The 21790-nt window shown below is 41.1% G+C and overlaps 1 protein-coding gene across 3 annotated transcripts in view; it reads right to left on the reverse strand.

The window, feature by feature from the left end:
* The window catches only part of tmem178b (transmembrane protein 178B), a 146563-nt gene that overhangs the window by 63476 nt on the left and 61297 nt on the right, over positions 1-21790 (reverse strand). For all 3 annotated transcript variants that reach the window (XM_038739141.1, XM_038739142.1, XM_038739140.1), the window contains one exon: positions 10891-11004. In XM_038739141.1, the coding sequence (XP_038595069.1) occupies positions 10891-11004 (114 nt within the window). The remainder of the gene's footprint in view (positions 1-10890; positions 11005-21790) is intronic.

The raw sequence follows: 21790 nt of genomic DNA on the forward strand, positions 1-21790 counted from the left end.
GTATGGAACAACTCTTAAGTGTTTAGTATCTAGTATGGGTCATGCTGGGCGGCACGGTGGTGCGGTGGTTAGCACGGCCTTTCTGTGTGTAGTTTGCATGTTCTCCCCGTGTCTGCGTGGGTTCTCTCCCAGGTGCTCCGGCTTCCTCCCACCGTCCCATGACATGCGGACTAGGTTGATTGGTGACCCTAAATTGTACTAAATTGTGAGTGTGAGTGGTTGTTCAACTATGTGTGGCCCTGCGATGGACTGGCGACCTGTCCAGGGTGTACCCCGCCTTGCACCCGATGTCAGCTGGGATTGGCTCCAGCCCCCCCGCGACCCTGTACGCAGGATAAGCGGTTGACGATGGATGGATGGATGGATGGATGGGTCATGCTCCAAAACCCCGGATCCTACAATTGCCACAATGCAACTCGATAGCATCTGACCTATCTACTTATTTAACCATGATGACACCACCATGACATCATCCGATTTATAATCTCAGACTTGACAATTACTATAAAACTATGTTCATAAGATCATAATTATTCCTTAAGACAAATAAACGTTCCTACTCTGTGTTGGCTGTGCCTGAAAAAACAGAGACCACTAATGCGACACATATTCCTGTTTCTGATGGCTACAGAAAAAATGACTGTTTACAATCAACAAACAGAATGTACAAGCTCAAATATACGTAATCGCTGGTAATAGCCAGAGACGGGGACTCGAGTTAGAGACTCGGACACAGTGACTTCAGACTTGACTTGAGACTCGTCCCCAAAAGACTTCAGACTTGACTCGGACTCGAGGTGTGGGACTCGTGAACAATGTTTATTTTTAGGAATCGTCTGATGAGCTCACCGTTATTCCCTCCCTTTGTTAATTATAACCTGCCTACGTAACGCGTAATATCAGCCGCACGCAGCCACACGCGAGAGAGGACAACAGACAGCGGCAGCTGCTGGGCCATTCTTCATAAACTTTGGCTTTAAAACTTCATACAACAAGCCCAACCCAAAGAAGCACTGAACGCAAAATAGGTTAATAACCCGAGGTTAGTCAACATGTTTAGTTCAGCATTGGTCATTAACGTTAGCTTTCTTCTTGCTTTAGCTACGACCTACGGGGGGTTAACTCTGTCTGTCGTTCGTTATGAAAAGATGAATGAGCGTTTGTTTGCTTGCCAAACTTGTGGTGGTCGATTAACGTCCCACTGACTGTCATCACGTTAATTATTAACGGTGGCTGCAAACAGGTTACAGGTTTATTGTTGATCATGCAACGTTACAGTTTTATTTAGTTATAACGTTACACTGAGTTTGAGAGTCTGGGGGTGTGTTGACTTACAGTAGTTTGAGCTGTCATTAATTGCATTGCACATTACATGGTTGTGCTCTGTATGTGAAAAACAGGTCACAGTTACAGAATTCTTTATAGCCATGCGGTTTTAAAAGCAGCCTGGAACGCAGCAGGTGAAAAAACATTCATTATAACCACGACTTGACTTGGAATACAACTGAACATGATCTACTAACAACACAGACTTTGACTTGTGTTTGACTCCACAATACACTGTTTGGGTTTCTTTTATCTTTCTCTCTCGTTGTGTAGTACGTAAAATATACAATCCTCTTGTTTGCCGCCTGACCCAGAGACAGATGTGGAAGATCAATTTCAATCTCATCTCTGCGTTTACAGTATGGCTGTTCCAGAGGTCTGAGAGGTTTTTAGCTTAGCTGATGATCATTCAATCTGCCTCACATCAAAGTGATGTCCTCGGGCGAGACATTTGAAGATTTTTTACAGCCCCCCATCTCTATCTCACACATACATCCACAAATAAACACACACAGTGTGTAATACTAAGGATAAAGCACAGACACAGACATTAATAATTACAACGTATATAGGGAACCTGTGGCAGCATGGTGGGGAGGGTGTTGAGTGGGTTGGGAGTCTGTCTTTGTCTGATAAAGAAAATTCGAAAGGGCCTGTCAGAGAGACATCAGAGTCTTTAATTATCTCCACAGTCCTTGTAAGGATTCTTCAGATGTGACGTGCAAGGTGTGGTGAAAGCTGATGAGCTGATCTCCACCTACAGCTCTGTGGGGATATCATGGTTACAGATCCTAAGCTGCCTAGCGACCGCTGAGACTTTCTTTATCATCTCCTCCCCATCTCCACAGCATTTACATAGTAACACTGCAACTGTCAGTGCCGGGTGTCACGTGGGCCCCTTGCTATACCTTTTCTTTATTAAACCTGAAAATAAGATAAAAAATTTAGTGACTTAGTGACAAATTTCAAACACTTCAAAACTATTTCTAAAAACAATCATTGAAGAAAAAAAGACAACTTGTGAATTAATTAAAGAAACATACATTTTAGATTTAATCATCTGCGTTCCTATGTTTCTGTACATGTATTAAATATGTTTCATTGTGTCTGGCTTTCCAAAACACAGTGAATCAAAATCAAACATGATCTTTCATACATACTTTATGTATGTCATACGTGGAGAATAACCTTTATTTGGACCTACTTGTTTCACTTCCAGCCATCAAAAATCTTCTTCTATCACCGGACAGTCGACTTTATAGACGGTGTGAGTTTTGACATTAAAGTTACACGCCTTCATTTTATTACTAGTGGTGGGCAACATTAAAAATTTTTAATCGTGATTAATCGCATGATTTTCTGCAATTAAGGGCACGGCAATGGTCACACGCACAATTGAATAATGAATTCTAAAGTAGTGTATTGCGCACTTTTAAATGTACTGCTATATACACAAAAGTGCAATAACATGTGGTTTGCAAACACTTAAAACAAATAAGGTGGTTTTTAACCAGCAGTGTTCCCTTTACACAGTAGCAATAAAATATTTCTTGTAAATCTCAACTTCAACATTAATGTAATCAAATAAAAACCAAAGGTATTTGCCACTGCCAGGGAATTACCTTTTATCTAGCTTGTTAAAACAAGTTACCATCAGAGTCCAGTATTCTTGTGTTATTTTTCTGATCAGGTATCAGCAGAAACATTTTTCTTTTATCAGGGTGCAGCAGAAACAGTCTGTTCAGTAGCAAGTGTCCCTGTTAGTGAGGTGAGGTACTCGCCTCACGCACACGCCCGCCGCCGAAGTTGAATTGTTTTGAAATTTTTTGTACTCGACGCGCAGCACAAATCATTGGAAGAGAGACTGACCCTCGCTGTTTGTGAGTTTCCGTAATCTATTACAGTTTCCTAAATAGAACATCAACAGGAGGGAATTCACATGGCAGAGCATCCCCGCAAAACTAGAAGAACGTAACGTTAGCCTTTAATTTTAACTTAAGTTAAACAGGCTACAGCTGTGTAGCGCACATAAGTCGTTGCCATGGTTACTATCTATAGAGCGCCTGCCGTTTACTCGCCGAGCGCTTTTCTCCTGTTCATCTGTGGAGCGCAGAGCAACCCGGCAGGGCCAAGCGACTACGTTGTGACTTTAAGAACGTTCCTCAGACCGACATCTTCCCCAAAACTAATGAGCCTGCAGTGTGCAGCTCTCCACTTCGCTGTGGCGTTTGATCGCTTGTCTTGCTTTTGTTTATCTACTTCTCCCACTCGCTGCATCCAGCGTAGTCTGCTGAAGCCTCCCTCTGCTGCTTGTTTGGGTGGCTGATTTACAGGCTGATCAACATCCCGCCCCTCCTGTGACCCAGGGTTTGACTGGATGTGTATTCAGAGCCAGTGAGAAACAGACTTTCAAAATAATAATAATAAATACTGTGTTAATGTGTGATAAAATAATTGTTGGCGTTAATGCTTTAACACGATAAGACGTTAACGTGCTATTTATTACTATTAGAGGCAGTGAGTTTGCATTGTATTAAAAAAGAGCACTCAAAGCAGCAAAGGCTGAGGTAACCCCGATGACATCACAATGACAGTCCTCACTCTTACTTTTGACTTCATGCCAAACAATCCAGAAATATTTTACTGTTTTATCATGTAAAACCAGCAGACTCAGATAAACTGATGAAGCTCAGCAGAATTGTAACCTGGATCTATATGCTTCATTCTATCAGAAAGGTGGAGTGCTGAGGCAGAAATACCGAATGTGGACCCAGTGTATGACATAAAGTCCAACGGAAGTACTCAGGCTTACACTTCCAACCTCAACAGAACATAAATCCAAAAGGCAGAAATAATCCAAATCACAGAGAACAAGGCATGGGCTGAACACTCAACATACGATGATGACACCACAAGGACTGAACACAACTGAGGGGAATATATACAGGGGCACACCACACACACAAGCAGGCAGGGCAATTTATCACAGGTGGGACACATTCGGAATCAAGGCAGACAGGAAACAAAGCTAGACTAAAACTCTAAAATTACAAAATAAAACAGGAAGTTAAGCTCCCGACAATACACAAGGATATAAGTAACTAAATACAACAGAGAACAAGGAAGCAATGATAACTAACAAAACCTAAACAAGAACAAAGAGGCAACGAGTAAAACAGTGGCCTGTACTACGAAGCGGGGTAACTGGCTTATCCAGGTAACTTCAGGAGTAACTTCGTGACGTCAGGTGTAACTTCCCGGTTAACCCGTACTACAAAAGGTGGATAGGTGTTACCCGAGGTCTGTTGCCATGGCAATTTACGCCGCATCTCTAAACTGCTCCGAGCAGGTTTTGTTGGGTGGTTAACTCGAGGTTACCCTGCACGTGGACTACACACCACATCTGTACCCAGTGTTAATGATGAGAAGTAGGATATTAATAGGCTACACACCGCTTCATAAAATATGTTTAGATTTCATCCTGATTTGCTCCACTGCGGGTGCAATGAAGTTCTGAACACAACAGCATCACGTTCAGACAGCGAGCCCTGCAGCCTCTGTGATTTTAGAGAGGAATCTTAATTAAGTAACGGGACAGTTTCGTAGATGGAGCCCATCTGTAGCCCATAAATGAGTTCTCCTGAGTGTTTTCACATATTTCGATAGACTATTTTACATGTCCAAAAAATACGGAGCCAGGGTGAGGGTTACCGAGAAAAAAAATCCTAGATGAAAGTGAAATTCCCTGAAATTAATGTCATAAAAAAATCGAAAATCACTCTGGTGTTTTCTTCTGAATACGGCCAATCCAAGGCAAAGTCTCTTCGGTGCATTTCCTCACTGCTCCGATTGCAAAGTGTAATATAAATTTCCAGTGCATAATATGCATAATAGGACACTTCGACATACAGACTGAGGGACACTTACAGTATGCAGCTCTTCTAAGCTGTTTTATTTTCCTCGTCATATCTTCATACTTGCTTGCTGGGGACCTCCCAGTGGTCAGGTTTACCTTCCTGCTGCACTGGCAAACGGCTGACGGAAACACTCTTTAATATGACCAAAACCCACTGACAGTAAGACACAAGAGGGCAAACTGACAGATCACTCTCTGTTTGTTTGCACCATTTGTTTGTTTGTTTGGGACTATGATGGGGAGGAGGGTGGAGGTTCCACCTTAACAGCTTAACAGGATGAAAGCTTTTAAATAGCAGCGAACGATGCTTGCGTTCAATCCCTGTCATCTTCGTGCAGGCCTGCTCACAGCATAATCTACCAACAGCAGCAGCCACGTCAATGTGATGAGATTGAGTGGGAGTGGCTGCCTGGTGAACAATTAGCCTCAGCCACAACCTTTAGCTGCTACCTTGGATTATACACTGTCACTCATGGACAGCTTTCCCCAGCTCCAAATGTATGATTCCTTTTGAAGTAACAAAATCCCGAGATGCAGTATGAGAAAACCTCCTTGCATCTTGTCCTCTCTAAAAGCCAGCGTCAAAAATGTATGCACCCGTGCTGCTGTCTGCAGGTGTGACAGACAATGGGGGTGGGAGAAGGGATTTTGTGTACTCTCTGCTATTGCTTTGATGTTCAGCGGTGATGGAAAAAAGGGTTTAGGTTCCCGGCTGTGCGGGTGCCACTGCAAGTCGCTGCAGCTTTTTTGACTGACAGAAACAAATGAGTATCATGTTCATCTCTGAGTCTTTGAAGCGGGGTCAATGTCACCCCACTGTTTCCTCAAATCTATGTAATGGGAGTGGGAGAAATTGTCAGGCCTGCGTGAGCTTAATTTCACACACTTCATGAAAGTCAAGAGTAGGTTGTCATTCTTACTTAATCCATACAAGGCCCGAGGCAGTGTGGGTGGATTTGGTCCAGAACATCTCTGAAGTTGAACAGCAAACTATTACACTCTGCCTGCTGGCCAAACAGCCATAAAAGGGCTGAGGTGAAATGGGGTTACTCATCTGTAAAAAGTTGTCTTCCACTTCCAGGGGCTGGCTGCAAAAAGATATGTGAGAACAGCTGAAAGAGTTAGACCAGTCTTTGTTTTAACTCTACTCTAATGCGCCAGATGTTAAAAGCTGTAAATCTGTCTCTCTAAGACACACATATCCTTTAGTCCTAGCAACTACATCACCATGTGGAAATAACCTCAGGTCATAATGGCAACTGAAGTTACTCAAATTACTGTATGACAGTGGTCGGCAATAGGTGGCCCGCGGGCCAGAACTGGCCCCCCAGCAATAATATCTGGCCTGTGGCCAGATTGCTTTGATAGCAGGAAAAAAACAGTTACTCACATAATAACTTCCTCTTAAGTGGTTTTGCCTCCAAAATAACAGCGCAAGAATGTTTTTTACCGCAAAGCTTCATGTTGAGTTTCTTGAGGGCTTTTACTTTGAAAAGTTGTTTGTTTGTTTGACACACCTCTGAAAACCCAGTCAGTCAACGTGTGATTGGATTCCCCTGAGTTTCCAGGGAAATGAAAATAAGTGTCCACAGGTTTATGAATGCGGATCAAACGCTGGGACGTGCGCACACACTGCAGCACATGCTTTACTGTGAGCATGTGCTGCAGTGTCCTTATAATCAATTTGTTTAACAAGGGAGAAAAGAAAATGTCCACAGTACGTTGAGATCGATCATACAACCCTCTCAACAGGAGTCACTACCGACTGAGTGAGAGCCTAACCTTCAGAAAGACAAAAAACTTCTGCCTCGCACAACAGCTAGCGCCAATAAGTGCCAATACAGATTTTTCAATGAAAGAACACATTGGTCAAAAAATCTCAATAAACAATACTTTATTTGGATCACAGGCATGTGGTCATGCTAAACATGAGAATCTGTTATGACTTGTATGGTTACTGATTGTATGATTAGCCCATGTGTTGTAGGTTTTTTTATGACTGCACGTCCTGTTGTAGGTTACCTACTGACAAAGACAAAAATGACTTAATTGAAAAAATGAATTAATTTAAAGTCTATCTTTAGAAATGTATATGTGTACGGCGCCTGCTGGGATTTGAGGATGCCATTGAATCTCGAACTCGATAAAACGATTTTATTTCGTAAGCAATTAATTGTTGCCATGTGCTCATCAGTACTTATTACTTGTAAAGTGCAACTTGTGAATCTCAGTTCTTCCAGATGACAGTCTCAGTCCCCAGTTCAAGGATTTCATGTAATTTCTTGTTAGTGGGTCATTCAGTGCTGTGATTTAATTTAATCTGGCACTTCTTATTGATTTGGTAGTGCAGATAATCACTCAGGAGAGAGGGCTTTGTTTATTCATGCTTTTGCTATTTCTATTTTTTGTTTTCATACCCAAATCGTAGTGACAGGCTATCAGTCAGAGGAGCGGAGTTATCTCACACTGAGATGGCGCGTGGATAGGCCCGTTAATAAGGACATTAAACATCTCTGACTGGAGAGGGGTGACCTTTGTGCTATAAACATAAGCTATGTGTTTTCCTTAGCTGACCAAGATAGCGATGATGAAACACATCCTTCCCATTCCTATGCATATGAGCAAAACCAAAATAGAAAATGGCATTAACTGAACTAAACATTTTCAGAGCATTTGCATACACAGCAGCTGCTCTCCAATAAAGGGGATGTCTTTTGTCCTTGGCTGGAACAAAAAAAACCTATCCACAGGGGATTATTTGGGGTCGATGATCTCCTGGTACGAACAGTACATCTGTCTACAGCTGAATGCAATGCCATAATCTGTCAAACAGATAGATCCAATTAACTGATTTACCAAATTTATCCTGAGAGAAAAACAAACTGTGTAAAATATCACATGTCTGCTTTTGAATGCACAGAGCACACTGAATGCCTCAACACTAGCTCTGCAACAGTAAGTTTGTCTGTTGAACTGGAGGGAAAATAAAATATACATATACTAGTTGAAGAACAACAAAAGGGAAAATAGGCAGCCCAAGCGTGGCCATAGGGAAAAAGTATCTGTTGTAACTGTAACGACGGGTGAACCACCAACAAAGCCACAAACAACTCAGAAACAGCTTGTAGAAAAGAATAACGGTCTTTACTTGCCAAAACAAACAGGTTTGGTACTCAGGTATTCATTCAGAGACAGGCAAACAAACCTGGCAGGGAGATGGCAAAAACAAAGTCAGGAGAACAGAATGCTACACAAGGACACAAGGTACTAAGGCCTAGTCCACACGGACATATAACCGGAGTTTTTCCCTCCTTCGTTTAAAAAAAAAGCTCTGTCCACATGAAAACGCAAACACACACAATCGAGCGCTGTCAAGAGCATGCCAAAACACCTAGCGGCGATATGACCCTAACCGTAAAGCCACGTTGGCCAATCAGAGCCTAATAAAATTGTAAACAAAGCAGGCAGTGACAGACACACAACCTGACATCAAACACAGCGGATAACGACGCGCACTCTGAGTCAGAGGAACAGACAAACTAAATACACTAAAGGGGTGGGCATAACAAGGGACAGGTGAAGATAATCAGGGAGGGGCACACAGGTGGGAAACACACAAGAGCATGAAGTGTACTGATCTGAAACAAGAGGAGAGAGAAATTACAAAGTAAAACAGGAAACATAGAATGAATGAATGACAAGGAAAAACACAACCTAGTACGCAGTAATACCTGCTGCTGGTTTAAGTTCGGTGTGAGGGCATGGTATTAACACATCATTAGTACCTTAGCACCTCACAAGAAATGTTTTCAGCTATCTTTCCTTTAAAAAAGTTGTGTCTGAGGCTGTTTCCAGTTTCCCTATATAGAGTACAGGAGTGGAGCTAATTTTTGCATTGGCGCTCACACGGGACAGGCCTTCCTGTGCGTGCATTCTCATAGTAAGAAATTGCAATCTTCTCTTTTGTATATGTGATTATTTACTGTATTCCTTCCTCTATGTTCTGATCCCACTAACTGTAGTCATTTACTATTTCATTAAATAAAAGACATAAAAACTTCCAACTTGAGGTAATACTTCATACATATTCATCCTCTGCCCTGGATATATGCTGTAGAATATCCTTTAAAGAACGGAGCTGTGTGGTGCGAAGAAGGTAGAAGAAAACAGACAGTAGAGTATTCCTCTGTGGTTTGGAGCAGAGAGGAGCTTTACCCAAGTCTGTCACCTGTCAGTCGAGGGCTAGTCAGGCTGAGACAGTGACAGTTTGAGGTCAGAGTGCGTTTCCGCTCAGCTCAGTGACCAGGCGACTGGAGAGCTACAGCATGCCCAGAGGAACGGCTCATGAATGGCAGGTATCCTAAAAGTAGATATCCTCCCTCTAGATTCCTCTGACAGCACTCATACCCATACTGATATAATCTAACAGGCAAACGGTGCTGTGGAGAGCAAGCCCTCCAGCTACTCAGTGTATTTTCTACTTCCTGGGATTGGAGGAAAAGGGAAAAACTCACTCAATGTCCAAAATGGAAAGAATTGATTCATCCTCATGAAAAATGTTGTATGTAGGATCAAGACAGAGAGCATTTGTCCCCTGGGGGTCCTTAATACCGTAAGCAGATTTTATGGAAAGCAGATTTTATGGAAATTAAGTTTCCTGAGAAGGTAACTTAACTTATTAACAAACTGTCAAATAGACGACTAGATGGATAGACAGATTGACTAAGAAACTTACCACATAATGCCACAATTCCATATATGCACAGAAGCTGCCTAGTTGTTAAAGTCATTGCACAATCCTGGAAAAGGTTGGTTTGAGTCCTGCAAAACCCGCATGGATATAGACTTGAATTGTAAAGTTTACCACGAGGGTGGCGCTTAAAGAAAAGCCAAGGAGTCATTAAAATCAAAAGCGTTCATCCCTTGGGAACCATGAATGGGCTCAGCTAACGTCACAAAAATCTCAACAGTTATATTATTGCATGCCTTTGAACTTGCCAACTGGATGCTTTTATGGGTTCTCCCTCTGTCTGCGTGAAAGTGCAAGGTTGTTGGTACAGGTATAGATAATGGAAGGATGCATAGAAGTGAGGGTCAAGTCAACTTTATTTATACAGCCCAATATCATAAACCACAAATTAGCCTGAAGGGCCTTTAAGATCTGTCCAGCATATGATTTGAGGTTGAGGTGAGGTTTGAAATTAGTCATCGTGCTGCTTAAAGGTCAGTTTTGAATTGATTATGGCGCCATACAGAAGGTCAGGGAAAGATAAAAACAGTTAGCAACTATCCTCTTTGAGCTATGACTTTTACCATGACACTATACATTTTACAGCTATCTGGTCAGAAGTAGCTGAAATATTTTGCTCTGGAACAAAGTGGTGGACAGATGAATGGACAAATGCAGTTTCACATAATAACAGCGTCATCGATTATTAGGTCAACACCAGGAGAGTAGTGAAAATTAAATGATACACCTTAGTAAAAATCAGATGAAATGAAGGCGTTAGCCTATAAAAAGGTCTGTTGCAATATAATCACTTCTCAGAGAGAGAGAGAGAGAGAAATGAAACATACCTCGCTTAAAGCATGTCCATATACAAATAAAATGGCATCTTGTCAGGTGAAGAGAAAAGAATGTAACTTACGGAGAGAGTGCCACTCATCCTGCCTTATTGTCTTGGTGATGTTGTAGGACAGGTTTTTGGGTATCATAGCCGAGGAGTAGTGATACTTGATGTAGGAGCACCTTGCAATGGAACCTGCAGAGAAAATAAAACAGAGGATTCCTTTTTTAATACAGAAACAAATCTGACTCATAGGTCATTACATAAGATCCACGCTGATGACACACAGAGTAAGGCTGAATGGAGAGTTAAGATAACATTGTTCCACAGTGTCATGATTCAGCCGGAGAGACTTTGTCTGCGGTTATTAATTAAATACGCAAGACACTGGCAAATCACTCTTCTTCTAAAACAACAGCAACGGGCTGTCGTTTTAGACCCTATTGTGTCAATTCTGATGAGCACTTTCAACATATATTTATATTACCTACAACTCTGACACAATGGCTGTCAGGGAAATGGTGTGTTCTTCAGAAGCTATTAACTAATCAGTCCAAAGAGATTCAGTCAGTGTATAATTATTCATGAGAGTCTCCTGGTCTGATGATGTGTTTGCGATTTCTAGATGAAATGTTTTACTGACAATTTAGACCTCTTGTGTTAACAATTTCCTAACACAGAACCTCTGTGTCAATAATGACTCCTCTCTCAGAAGAAAATGTTTCGTGACCAAGCGGCAACCTCCAATGCTGAAAAATGAAGCCTACATAGAAGAGCCAAAAAACAAGGCAAAGCAAGTCAATCCCCATAGACCGCTATGTTAAAATGCCCTCACTTTACAGCAGAAATAAACATGTTTACAGCCTGGTACAAAGAACAGTAATTTCCCCATTCGTGAGAATTCTACGGGGGTGACCTTTTACATAACTCACCCATTTAAATTATGTTAAGGCTTAAAGTAGTTAGCCATTTAGGATTAGCCGTAGGCACTACCGAGATGGTGAGCCATCACACTGAACTTCATAATCACTCTTCAGAAACCTGGGGAAATGGGTGACATCACAGAGACTACGTCCATGTTTTTTACAGTCTATGCCATGACATTGTTAAACCTCTGTAAACCTCATAAGGAGAAGATGAGGATGGATGAACTTTGACACTGGAGACCACTGTTTGTACTCTGTCTCCTACCAACAGTCAAATCAAGCAACTACAAGTTCCCCCAACCTTAACCTTAGTTTCCTTTATCAACCCTAGTGGCAGATCAGAAAATGCTTGTATAAATCATTTTTGCAACGGTAATATCAGTCTGGGAAGGCACTGACAAATAATGTTACCGATCAGTCTACAGCCTCTCTAGCAGCTCTGTGAGGCTGCATTTGGGCACAGCAGTGTTTTGAGGTTATGTGAGCATGCTAATTTTTAGCATGTAATGTTTAACATGTTCACCATCTTAGATTAGTGTGTTAACTCAGCACTGAACACAAGGACAAGCTGAGGCCGATGGGAATGCTCTTCCCTTTGCAGGTATTTGGACATAAACAAAAGTATTGGACAAATTAAGATTTTGAGCAGATGTTGACGCTAATTGAAAAGTCAGAGGATCACCAAAATTCATTCTAAGGGGAATACGAATGGAAGCAGGAGTGGAGTCGCTGTGCGTTACAACAAAGCTTTGGGCCAAATATGGACAAGGGAGCGCTTGAGATATAAATCAGGATCCCGAAAAAAGAAAGAGGAAAACACAGTCAAAGTCAGCAGGGTGAAACCGATGTCTGAGCACAGAGTACCTTCTCAGTAAAAGGGAACACAACAGCCCTGCCAAGCTGTAGGTATATATTTCAGAAATATTGAACCATCAACCTATTTTATTGTTTTCCAACTGTGTGTGTCACATGACTGCTTTAGACTACTTTAATTAACCCAACATGGATAATAATAATAATAATAATAATAAAAATAACCTTGGATTTGTTTGGGTAATCATTACATCCCTAGTTGTGAATATTTTGGGTTGGGTGCATCAAGATAAACAGTTGGTGGTGCTAAATCTCCAGCTGGGCTCTACTAAACCATTGCAGAAGAGGACAACGAGATGATGTAATAAAAGAGCTCCAGTCAAACCTGGAATGACAATGTGGAAACATGACGGAAATATTTTTGTTTCATGTGCAGTATGTTTGCACTTTTTTTTTGTATGCACTTTTTGCTTTTATCCATAACCAAACTTTTCAACTACAACATCCTTTTTTTTGATACTTGCACTTCATGTCAAATTTCTACTGTCAACTGGCTGATAATGGCAACACAAATAAAAATACAGTAATATTTACGTTATCCCTAACTATTCTAGTTTACTGTTTTTATAACTTGCGTCTAGAATGCGTCTCTGCCTGACACTGCAGGCCCTACACCAGTATGTCACAATGTGAGAATGGTGACTGTAATACTGTATGTTCACACCCAACACTGTACTTTTCTGGAGAGAAATAGCTGATTCCTTGTGAGACCATTTCTGCATGTCTGCACTAATTATTTCTGGCAATATTTGACACATTACTAAGTCTCCAGATGCATTACTGAAAATTTTGGAGTCCTGGGAGATTTGAACTGCACAAATAGAGACAACCAAGGTAACACTCCCCCTGCCTGCCTCTGTCCTGCAACCATGCACATGCACACGCACACGCACACACACACACACACACTGGCATAAACTAGTGAACCCAGGAGACCACAACCGCTGACAATGATAATTACCCATTCAGGACAATCTCTTTATCTGTGGTGCAGTTGGCAACCAATTGACCCAGACAGACTAGATAAATGTGTTTGATGAAACATTATAGTGCACAAGCTGGTACAGTATACAGTACATTCTAAAATATGACTACTACTATTATTTTATTTATATTTATATCCTTTACTTATGTGAAAGTAGTAACACCAGAATGTAAAAGTCCTCAAATGTTTCCTCAAAAGTACTATCAAGTATTGTGTATAAGCGCCCATGCAGAGTATAATATTGTTATTATATATTAGATCATTACAGATGCAATTAGCTTCATCTGGACAGATATAGAGGCTACAATCCCAATCCTTCAATCAAATATGGATTTATAACACCTGCACCTTAATCACGGCAGGTGGGAAATCCAAACTCTGGGGTTCAAAATATCACTTGTGAAACATGTGGGTGACATCATCACTGTTACAACAGTTGGTTCCTATGCCCATACTTGGACATAACCAGAATAGGACCTTAACTGACTAACAGTCAGGTAAATCTGGTCTGTAAATGTCGTTCCATTCATATTTCCACAAAGGTGTTCAGGAGTAAAATACAACAATGTCCTACCCTTATACGCTTGTCCCTAGTGTCTGGCATTATAGCGCAACACTGATTAATCAATGATGTTCATTGGATTACTCATGACCCAGCGAAGGCTTGCTTCAATACATCTAATGTTACCTCAGAGCTGCTTCCCCTGTGTAGTGTTTAAAGATCCTGACCAAATCTGTGCAATGCGGCTGGCTTTAAATCACAGACTTCTGCTGATGTAGCGCATTAACAGAAAGATGGCTAGCAGGGATCTGTCTTGTGCAGTAGAGTCATGGAGGAGCTGATATGGATTTTCCTGATGTTTAAGGAAGCCTCTAAGACCTGGAGGGATTCCAAATAGGCTAATAAAACTGATAACCTGGACGAGAGGCTCATCAGAGCAATCTGGCAATGGGCTTCTATTACTCAGTGTTCATGAACGCAGCTCACCACTCCACACTGCTTACATATAGACAGATACTAGATCAAGGAAGCCACTTGAGGAGACAATGTGCAGTGAAATGTATTCGCACTGACATTGTAGCGTTTTCTGCAATGTGGACAGAAAATGCAGCGCTGACGGTCAAGAATGGGCTGTATCATGTAATTGGTGCTCGTTCACATGAATATATCACTCTGCTGTCTGCCATGCACCCGTCCTATTATATTGGTTGGACTGGATGTGTTGTTGAAGATGTAATTGAGTTTAAAGAGTGGGAACTGGAGAATGACGGCCCTGTCCTGACAAGTGGCCCGAGTCCATTAAGTCAAGAGATTTTGAGCAGATGAAAGCAGAAAACAACCATTTTCCTCCTTAGTGGTACAAAAAGAGGAACTGTGGCACATCTCTCATCCTCCAATAGAAAAATTGGAAAGTGTTTGGCCCTCATGCAGGGGACCTCTGGTTTTTAAAACTCTAAGGCCTAGGAATCCCCATCAGTAGTGCTCCTCATAGAAGTTTTTATATCTTTTTCATGGCTTTTTCCGACCATTTTCTACAAATGCCAAATTGGCTTAAATGCATTTCTCCATCAAGTTGTCATATCTAAATAACAAAGTAGGTTGTTTGCCTCCCAAAAGAGCCTCTGATCTCTGATGTTTTGGTTCAGTTCACTACAGCTACTTAGTTAAGGCCAAAGGAAATGAAAGATTGCCTTTATGTGTCACAACACACCCAGGCTGTTTATTCACCTGTATACTTACTGGATTGTCATTTCAGACCCTGCCATTTCCTCCTGACCTACAATAACACCTGTTCCTTATATTCCCATCACCCGAGTACTCCACCAACCTGCTCACCTCGTGCCACTTCCCTCATTGCCCATTCAGTATTGCTATACTGGCCCATTTCCACCTATCCTCTGCCAGATAGTCAGTGTTGTTTGGTGCTGTTGTTTTCCAGCTTCTGAAACCTGTACCCTTTATCCTGTTACCTGAGACCTGAACCTGTTTCTGTACCGGCCTACCTGCCTGCTCCTATTTACCGTCTCATTCTTGTTCACTGTGGTCTGGAATTCTATACTATGCTATAACAGTGCAAACAATAAAAAGGATGGTTTTGCCATTCCTTTTCATTATGGGCCTAAAATTGTGTAGTTTGATAGGAGAATAAAACAGTTTGTAGAATCGCAAAAGGCTTTCTCCTCTGGGGAGCATGAAAAATGCACCAAATGTCACAAGATAATTATGCAGTATGTTGTGTGCAATAATATTTTTTGTGTAAGGCTGGTGGTACAGGTGGTACAGGTGATACAGGATCACAAATAATGACTATCCACAGCAATATGCACAGGAATGACTTTTTCTGAGACCGAGGAGGAGGGCTGAAAAATATTAGGTAACAAAATCCAAATCCAATTAGGTGCTTATAAGTTTACTAAAATTACAGGTTTATTTAGGCGTTTGCCAGTAACAAACACATATCTACCATTTGGGGCTGCTGTAACCTTTTCAGCTTCAAATGAAATATCTTTCTGAATAAGTACAGCAATCCCCCCTGTCTGAGTGAAAAACCTCCCATACCCAGTTTTTTTAAGTTGTTTTACTGGGTGGCTAAAATTAACCTTTCTTTTTTCTTTTTTTTCCTACAAAGCAGTCAAAAGTTGCCATTTAATGCTGTAATATGTACTTTTGCATGGTTATTTGTGTTCATATTACTTAAATATCATTTTTTACTTTGACAGACCTCCTTGAAAAAGTTTTTCACAGATATACCTGAGGCATTTAGCAAATGGCCATCACTATCGGCCTTCTTGGATTGATGAGGTCATCAAGCAATGGATATTTGGAATACAAGAAAGTAACCACTGTTACAATATGTGCGTTTGACTTCACTCGCCGCTTTACAGTGCTGACTTAACATGATGTATGCTGGACTTTAAATAAGGCATGCTGGTTAAAAATTGTGTCGGACTTTCGCCTGCGCTGCAACACATCACCATGTCACATGACAGTAAACCTCGCGGAAGCAAGGCGGGAGCAAGCCGGCTGCAGGCGCCGATTCCGGCAGGCTGCAGTTGCTTTTCCCCCGGTTATACAAAGTTGGAACCACTTTTTGCCTAATCTCACAGCATTTTTCTTTGCAAATGCCGCAATATCAGCTCAGTATCAGAAGAATGTGTCCGACTTGACAGTGACGTTTTTATTCCCCGCCCCTGCAGTCGCCTGCAGCTCACATTTGACTATCAAGTCAGCAAAAGACAGCGGCAGTCATCTCGAACGCACCAAATGTTGCTATCTTACTGACACTGCCCTCATTTGGCCATGATATACTACCACAAAATGGAGGTAAAATAACTTTCCACAGATGTGGACACCATGCATGAAAGGGTTAAACAGCATTAACGACACGCCATAACATGTCTGCATTGTGATGTGAAGTTACAAGGGTATCCACTGCAGCTCAAGTATCCATAATAAATGTGACTCCAACATACAGTCCACATATAACAATGCCACCTTCAAAAAGTTACAGTACTATAATGCACTTATGCAGAACTAATTAACTAATTAATTTCCTTTGCAGTGCCAGTGACCTGTTGTTTCCTCCAAGACAGTTTTTAATAAAATGCTAGTCTATGCAGTCAATCATCTAATACACATTTGCACCCCTACTCACTGTTATTTGCACTATTCATATTTCTGAACATTATACTTTTTAATAATGTTACTGTACATATAGCCAACTGTATATTCACTCACTGGCAACTTTATTAGGTACACCTGGTAAGTTCCGGGTTGGACCCCCTTTTGCCTTCAGAACTGCCTTAATTCTTTGTGGCATACTTTCAACAAGGTGTTGGAAACATTCCTCAGAGACTTTGGTCCATGACATTAGTTAACTAATGTAAGCATTGTAAGATTTTAGTTCACTGTCGCACGTAGCTGCAATGTACTGGGTTTCCTTTATGACCTGAAAAAAAAGTTGACCCCTCGAGTTGTCATTGTATAATTCGCACCCTGCTTTTGAGTGACACCTTAATTGACCCAATAGAAACTTGCATGCCCTGTTTACGGCCTACACTAGCCAATGAGTATCCACGTAGCAAGCGGTGTATACACCGACAGAGACACCAAGCCACCAATTGTGCAGAGGACTGGCGCTTCACACATACATAACACGCAACTGTTGAAAAAATACGCAATAATATATTCCACAGACATATTGATATATTGTTATATTATATTACAAATGACACAATATACACAACAACAGCTAACTGGATAGGTGTTGCCCAGCAACACTTTTTTAGCTTTACAGCAGTAACTAACATGACGCAGGCTGGAGAGTGAGGACAAAAGCTCATGCTGTGAATCCGTTGACTCACTTTTAGAGTGCATTTCCTAAAATGTATTCACGCCTCAGGTAATCCAGTCTTCCAATTAAAATATTTATAAAGGGATAAGGCACCATACAATGCTCTTTCAATAGATCCTAAAACATTCAAAATGCAGCAATCAGCAGCAGAGTCTCGACCATTTTCAAATATTTACCTGTGGAGGAGCAATTATGTATTCATTCCAAAACAAAGTCGTTTGGTCTGGGTCACTAAAGATGTGAACTAACATGAGTCAACAGCTTTTGCAGAAATTAACAGCTAATCAGCCATTCCTACTGCATCAGCAGCGGCAGTCCTGCCTGGCAAACACACAGGAACATGTCGAGAGTGAAGGAAAAATCCGGTTTTAATACAACCAGATTTCACAGTGTAACCCAGCTGGACATGTTTAAATCCCCCATGATTTGCCCATGTTGGGATGTCCTCTTGTAAAGCTGTGTGGATCTGTGTTTTCATGTTTCTGTGTCTCTGCACAAAAGTTGGTGAGTAAAATATTATCACTGCCAATAACAACTAAACTGTCAAAATTAACAGCCCATGCGTTTTCACAGAGGAATGCTGCACAGTATAAATGTGCGCGCAGGATTATGTAGTGCATGTGCACACTTTCCTTGGCTCAAATACTGTGGCAGTGGCAGCTAGCACTCACTGATTCACTGATGCATGTCAGACTGATCATGGTGGACAAACTTGGTCGCCGCCTTACTTACACCAGTTGCAAAGTCGTTCACGCTGAAGGGACTGATCTTTTTCTTTCAACGTGGTGGAAACCCTTCTCTCTTACCTTGCAGACAAACAAAGCAAAACAACTGCTTTTATTTGACACATTACACTTGAAAACCAGCCTGGCTGAAATGACTGGTCGGATGTTTCTTCCCTAGATCTCCCTCCTGGAAAGGTTGAGATTGGCTGACGCAGATGCAGCCTGAGGTTGCTTTTCTCTTATGTTAGCGAAGGCTAATGCTCCGGCTCCTGAACTACATGACATTGTTATGTGAGATCAGAGGAATTAATTCAATTTGCACATTTTAAAGGAGCTGTATGCAACATTTATTTCCATTAAATGTCACTCTAGAGCACCAGCATCTCAGGCCAAAACAAATGGCAGCTACAGCCCACCAGACAGCACTTTTCTTTAAAGTAGCAATTTTTTTTTTTTTAAAGTACTTGGTCAATAAACTATTCAAAGTACAAGTAACTTTGTGTTTTCATATTGTTTAGTATGTGTGGACCAGAGATCTCCAGTCAGTTTAAATGTCAAGTCTCTTTTTGGAATAATAAGTGTTCCTGCTGTGCATCAGGTTAGAAACAGACACTGTGTAACATGGTCATTTCTAGGGAATGCACTTTGCTTTGCATGTTGATAATCTCTAATGTAGCTATTTCTGTTTTATTATATTAATTTACTTTTTTGAATCTACATGAAAGTATCGATAAGGTTCCTTTAAAATATCCTACTTGCTAGCTGCCTAGCCTACTATTGTTGTCTGTATCTGTTGCCAACAAACCACTTGCTTTGATATGAAGGCTGCTGCGTATCAGTTGCTTTGTCCAAAACCACAGGCTCCCAATATAATCTGATTATCCCTAAAGCATCTATGAACATAATGAAGTTGAATGAAGTAGGGTAAGCAGGGAGAGCTGTGCCTCACACATAAAGATAAACAGGGACGTTTTATCAAGCCAAATTTACTGTCTCCCATCTTCCCAAAAAATATTGTTCCTGAATAAATAACAGCTGGTAGCTTAGTGAGTGAAAGCCAAGATCGGTTTTACCAGGAACATTCTATTTATCGCTATAAAACAAATAGTAATGCGAACTGGAAACAATACACAGGCTAACTTCCATCAAAATAAAGCAATGCTCTGGTCTTAATATATCAGAATAAATCCAGTGATTATCTGAGTTACTATAGATGTTTATACAGAGTGTAGGCTGCATTGGTTCTGCATAGACTAAATCTGCTTTAATACGCCGTTAATATAAAGTAAAATTTCTACTGGCTAGCGAAAGGGTGATGCAGGCTGCTTTCCAACACAGCCACCAGTGGCATGGTGTGCACATACTGGATTTGAGTTAAATTAGTAGAACAACCAAACCTTAAGGCATGATCCTGATAACTAAATTCTACATGCCCAATCATTTGCATCAGTTTGAAAAATGCACTGCATACAATGTGCGCATATGCAGCACAAAATCATTTTGAGACAAGAAGGCTTTGCTAAATCCATAAATTTACTGAGTGGTAATTCCATCTTAAATCCACAGCATCCACACCCACAGTGGTGTGTCAACATGTATGGGAAGCATCACACACTGTAAGGATGTAGACTAGTCGTGCGTAGAGAATCAGGAAGTACAGGAGAGAAATTCGGATGCCAGGCTTGTAAGATATGTTAAATATCCTTCTAGATAAATCTGTTCCCCTCGGCCTGAAACTGCACTGCACATTCACCGTTTCATTTCCTGACTAGAATGCACTACATTAACCTCTCTTCCGCTTGTCTCTGCAGACAATATTCTGTATATATCATATCCATCTACCTCATGTACATAATAACACCTGCACAAAAATATTTGTTCCAGCATCCTTTGCACTCCATTACATTATTGTCTTGCTGTCTCGCTTTCTACAAATGTTGTTGTCTTTGTTTATGGTGTGTGTATTGTACACTGTCGTCTGTGCCTGTTTTTACTGAGCTTTTTTGTTTATGCTTGTTCTGTGTACAAACATCGGGGGCAATGTAAAACCGGAGTTGTATTCATCATATGAGGAAACCTAGTCCCGAACCTCAGACATTTGCACAGGGAGACACATTACCTAACACAACATTACACCCCTTCACAGAGAAGCACTCCTTCCAGCGCTGAGACTGGGGCATATTGCTCCCGCTCTCCTAAATGGATTTCTAACACAGTCATTTTAGCCAAATTGCCCTTCAGCCTTTTGCAAACATCTCCGACACCATTTCTTCTCTGTTACTGATTGGACTGAAGGAGTGGGGCTGTGTGGCTCTTTGTATACCTGCCCATGTAAGTGTATTGTATCTATACTGTCAGGATTTATGTATAATGGCCCTTTTCTTGCAGGGGTGTATTTTTGGCTTCAGAATGATGGATGATAGAGAGGGACTCATTCTCGAGCAGTGGTGCTTGAGCTTTGGTTAAAGGTTAATTGTAAATGTGTCTTTAGCTCTTTGCTGCCTTGATGATGAGGATGAAGGATTGCGATGTGGACAGAGAGTGTCCTCCAGTGGCTGTTGGATTTGACTCAAGGATCATCAAGAAGCTAATGTTAGTCATAAATGGCTGCAAAAAAAGAATGATAACAGTTTTCATCTCTATGCATTCAGGACAGCCGTTGTGTTTAGCCTAGCTTAGCAAAATGACTGAAATCATTAGCTAGCCTAGTACCATCAACATGTTTTTTGTAAGGTCTTACTACACAGTCCAGTGTCCGTAATACATTCACTTGAACTTCAACATTTTTTTTTATTTTTTTAATGTCCTGATCCCAATCCGAGTCCTTAAATTGATTGGCTTCTAACATAGTGTACATAAACCCACTCACTGTTTTAACCACACCCTTGACCTTGTTCCGACATAATGATATTGAAATTGAACATTTAATAGTCCTTCCACAGAATCCTTTTTTTTTAATCGGACCACTATAATATAATAATAACTTCTGAATTCCTATTACTTGATGACACCCAATTAGGCATCTTTCCTATACTAGATGTCAACCTGATAGTGCTGTAGCTCCATGGTATAAGCCCTAAACCTGCAAATGTAGCAACAGTTACAATAGATTTTAAG

The sequence above is a fragment of the Micropterus salmoides genome, unplaced genomic scaffold, assembly GCF_014851395.1.
Source record: "Micropterus salmoides isolate LMB-PRFRI ecotype aquatic unplaced genomic scaffold, ASM1485139v1 Ms_hic_scaffold_23, whole genome shotgun sequence".
Classification (NCBI taxonomy): Eukaryota; Metazoa; Chordata; class Actinopteri; order Centrarchiformes; family Centrarchidae; genus Micropterus; species Micropterus salmoides.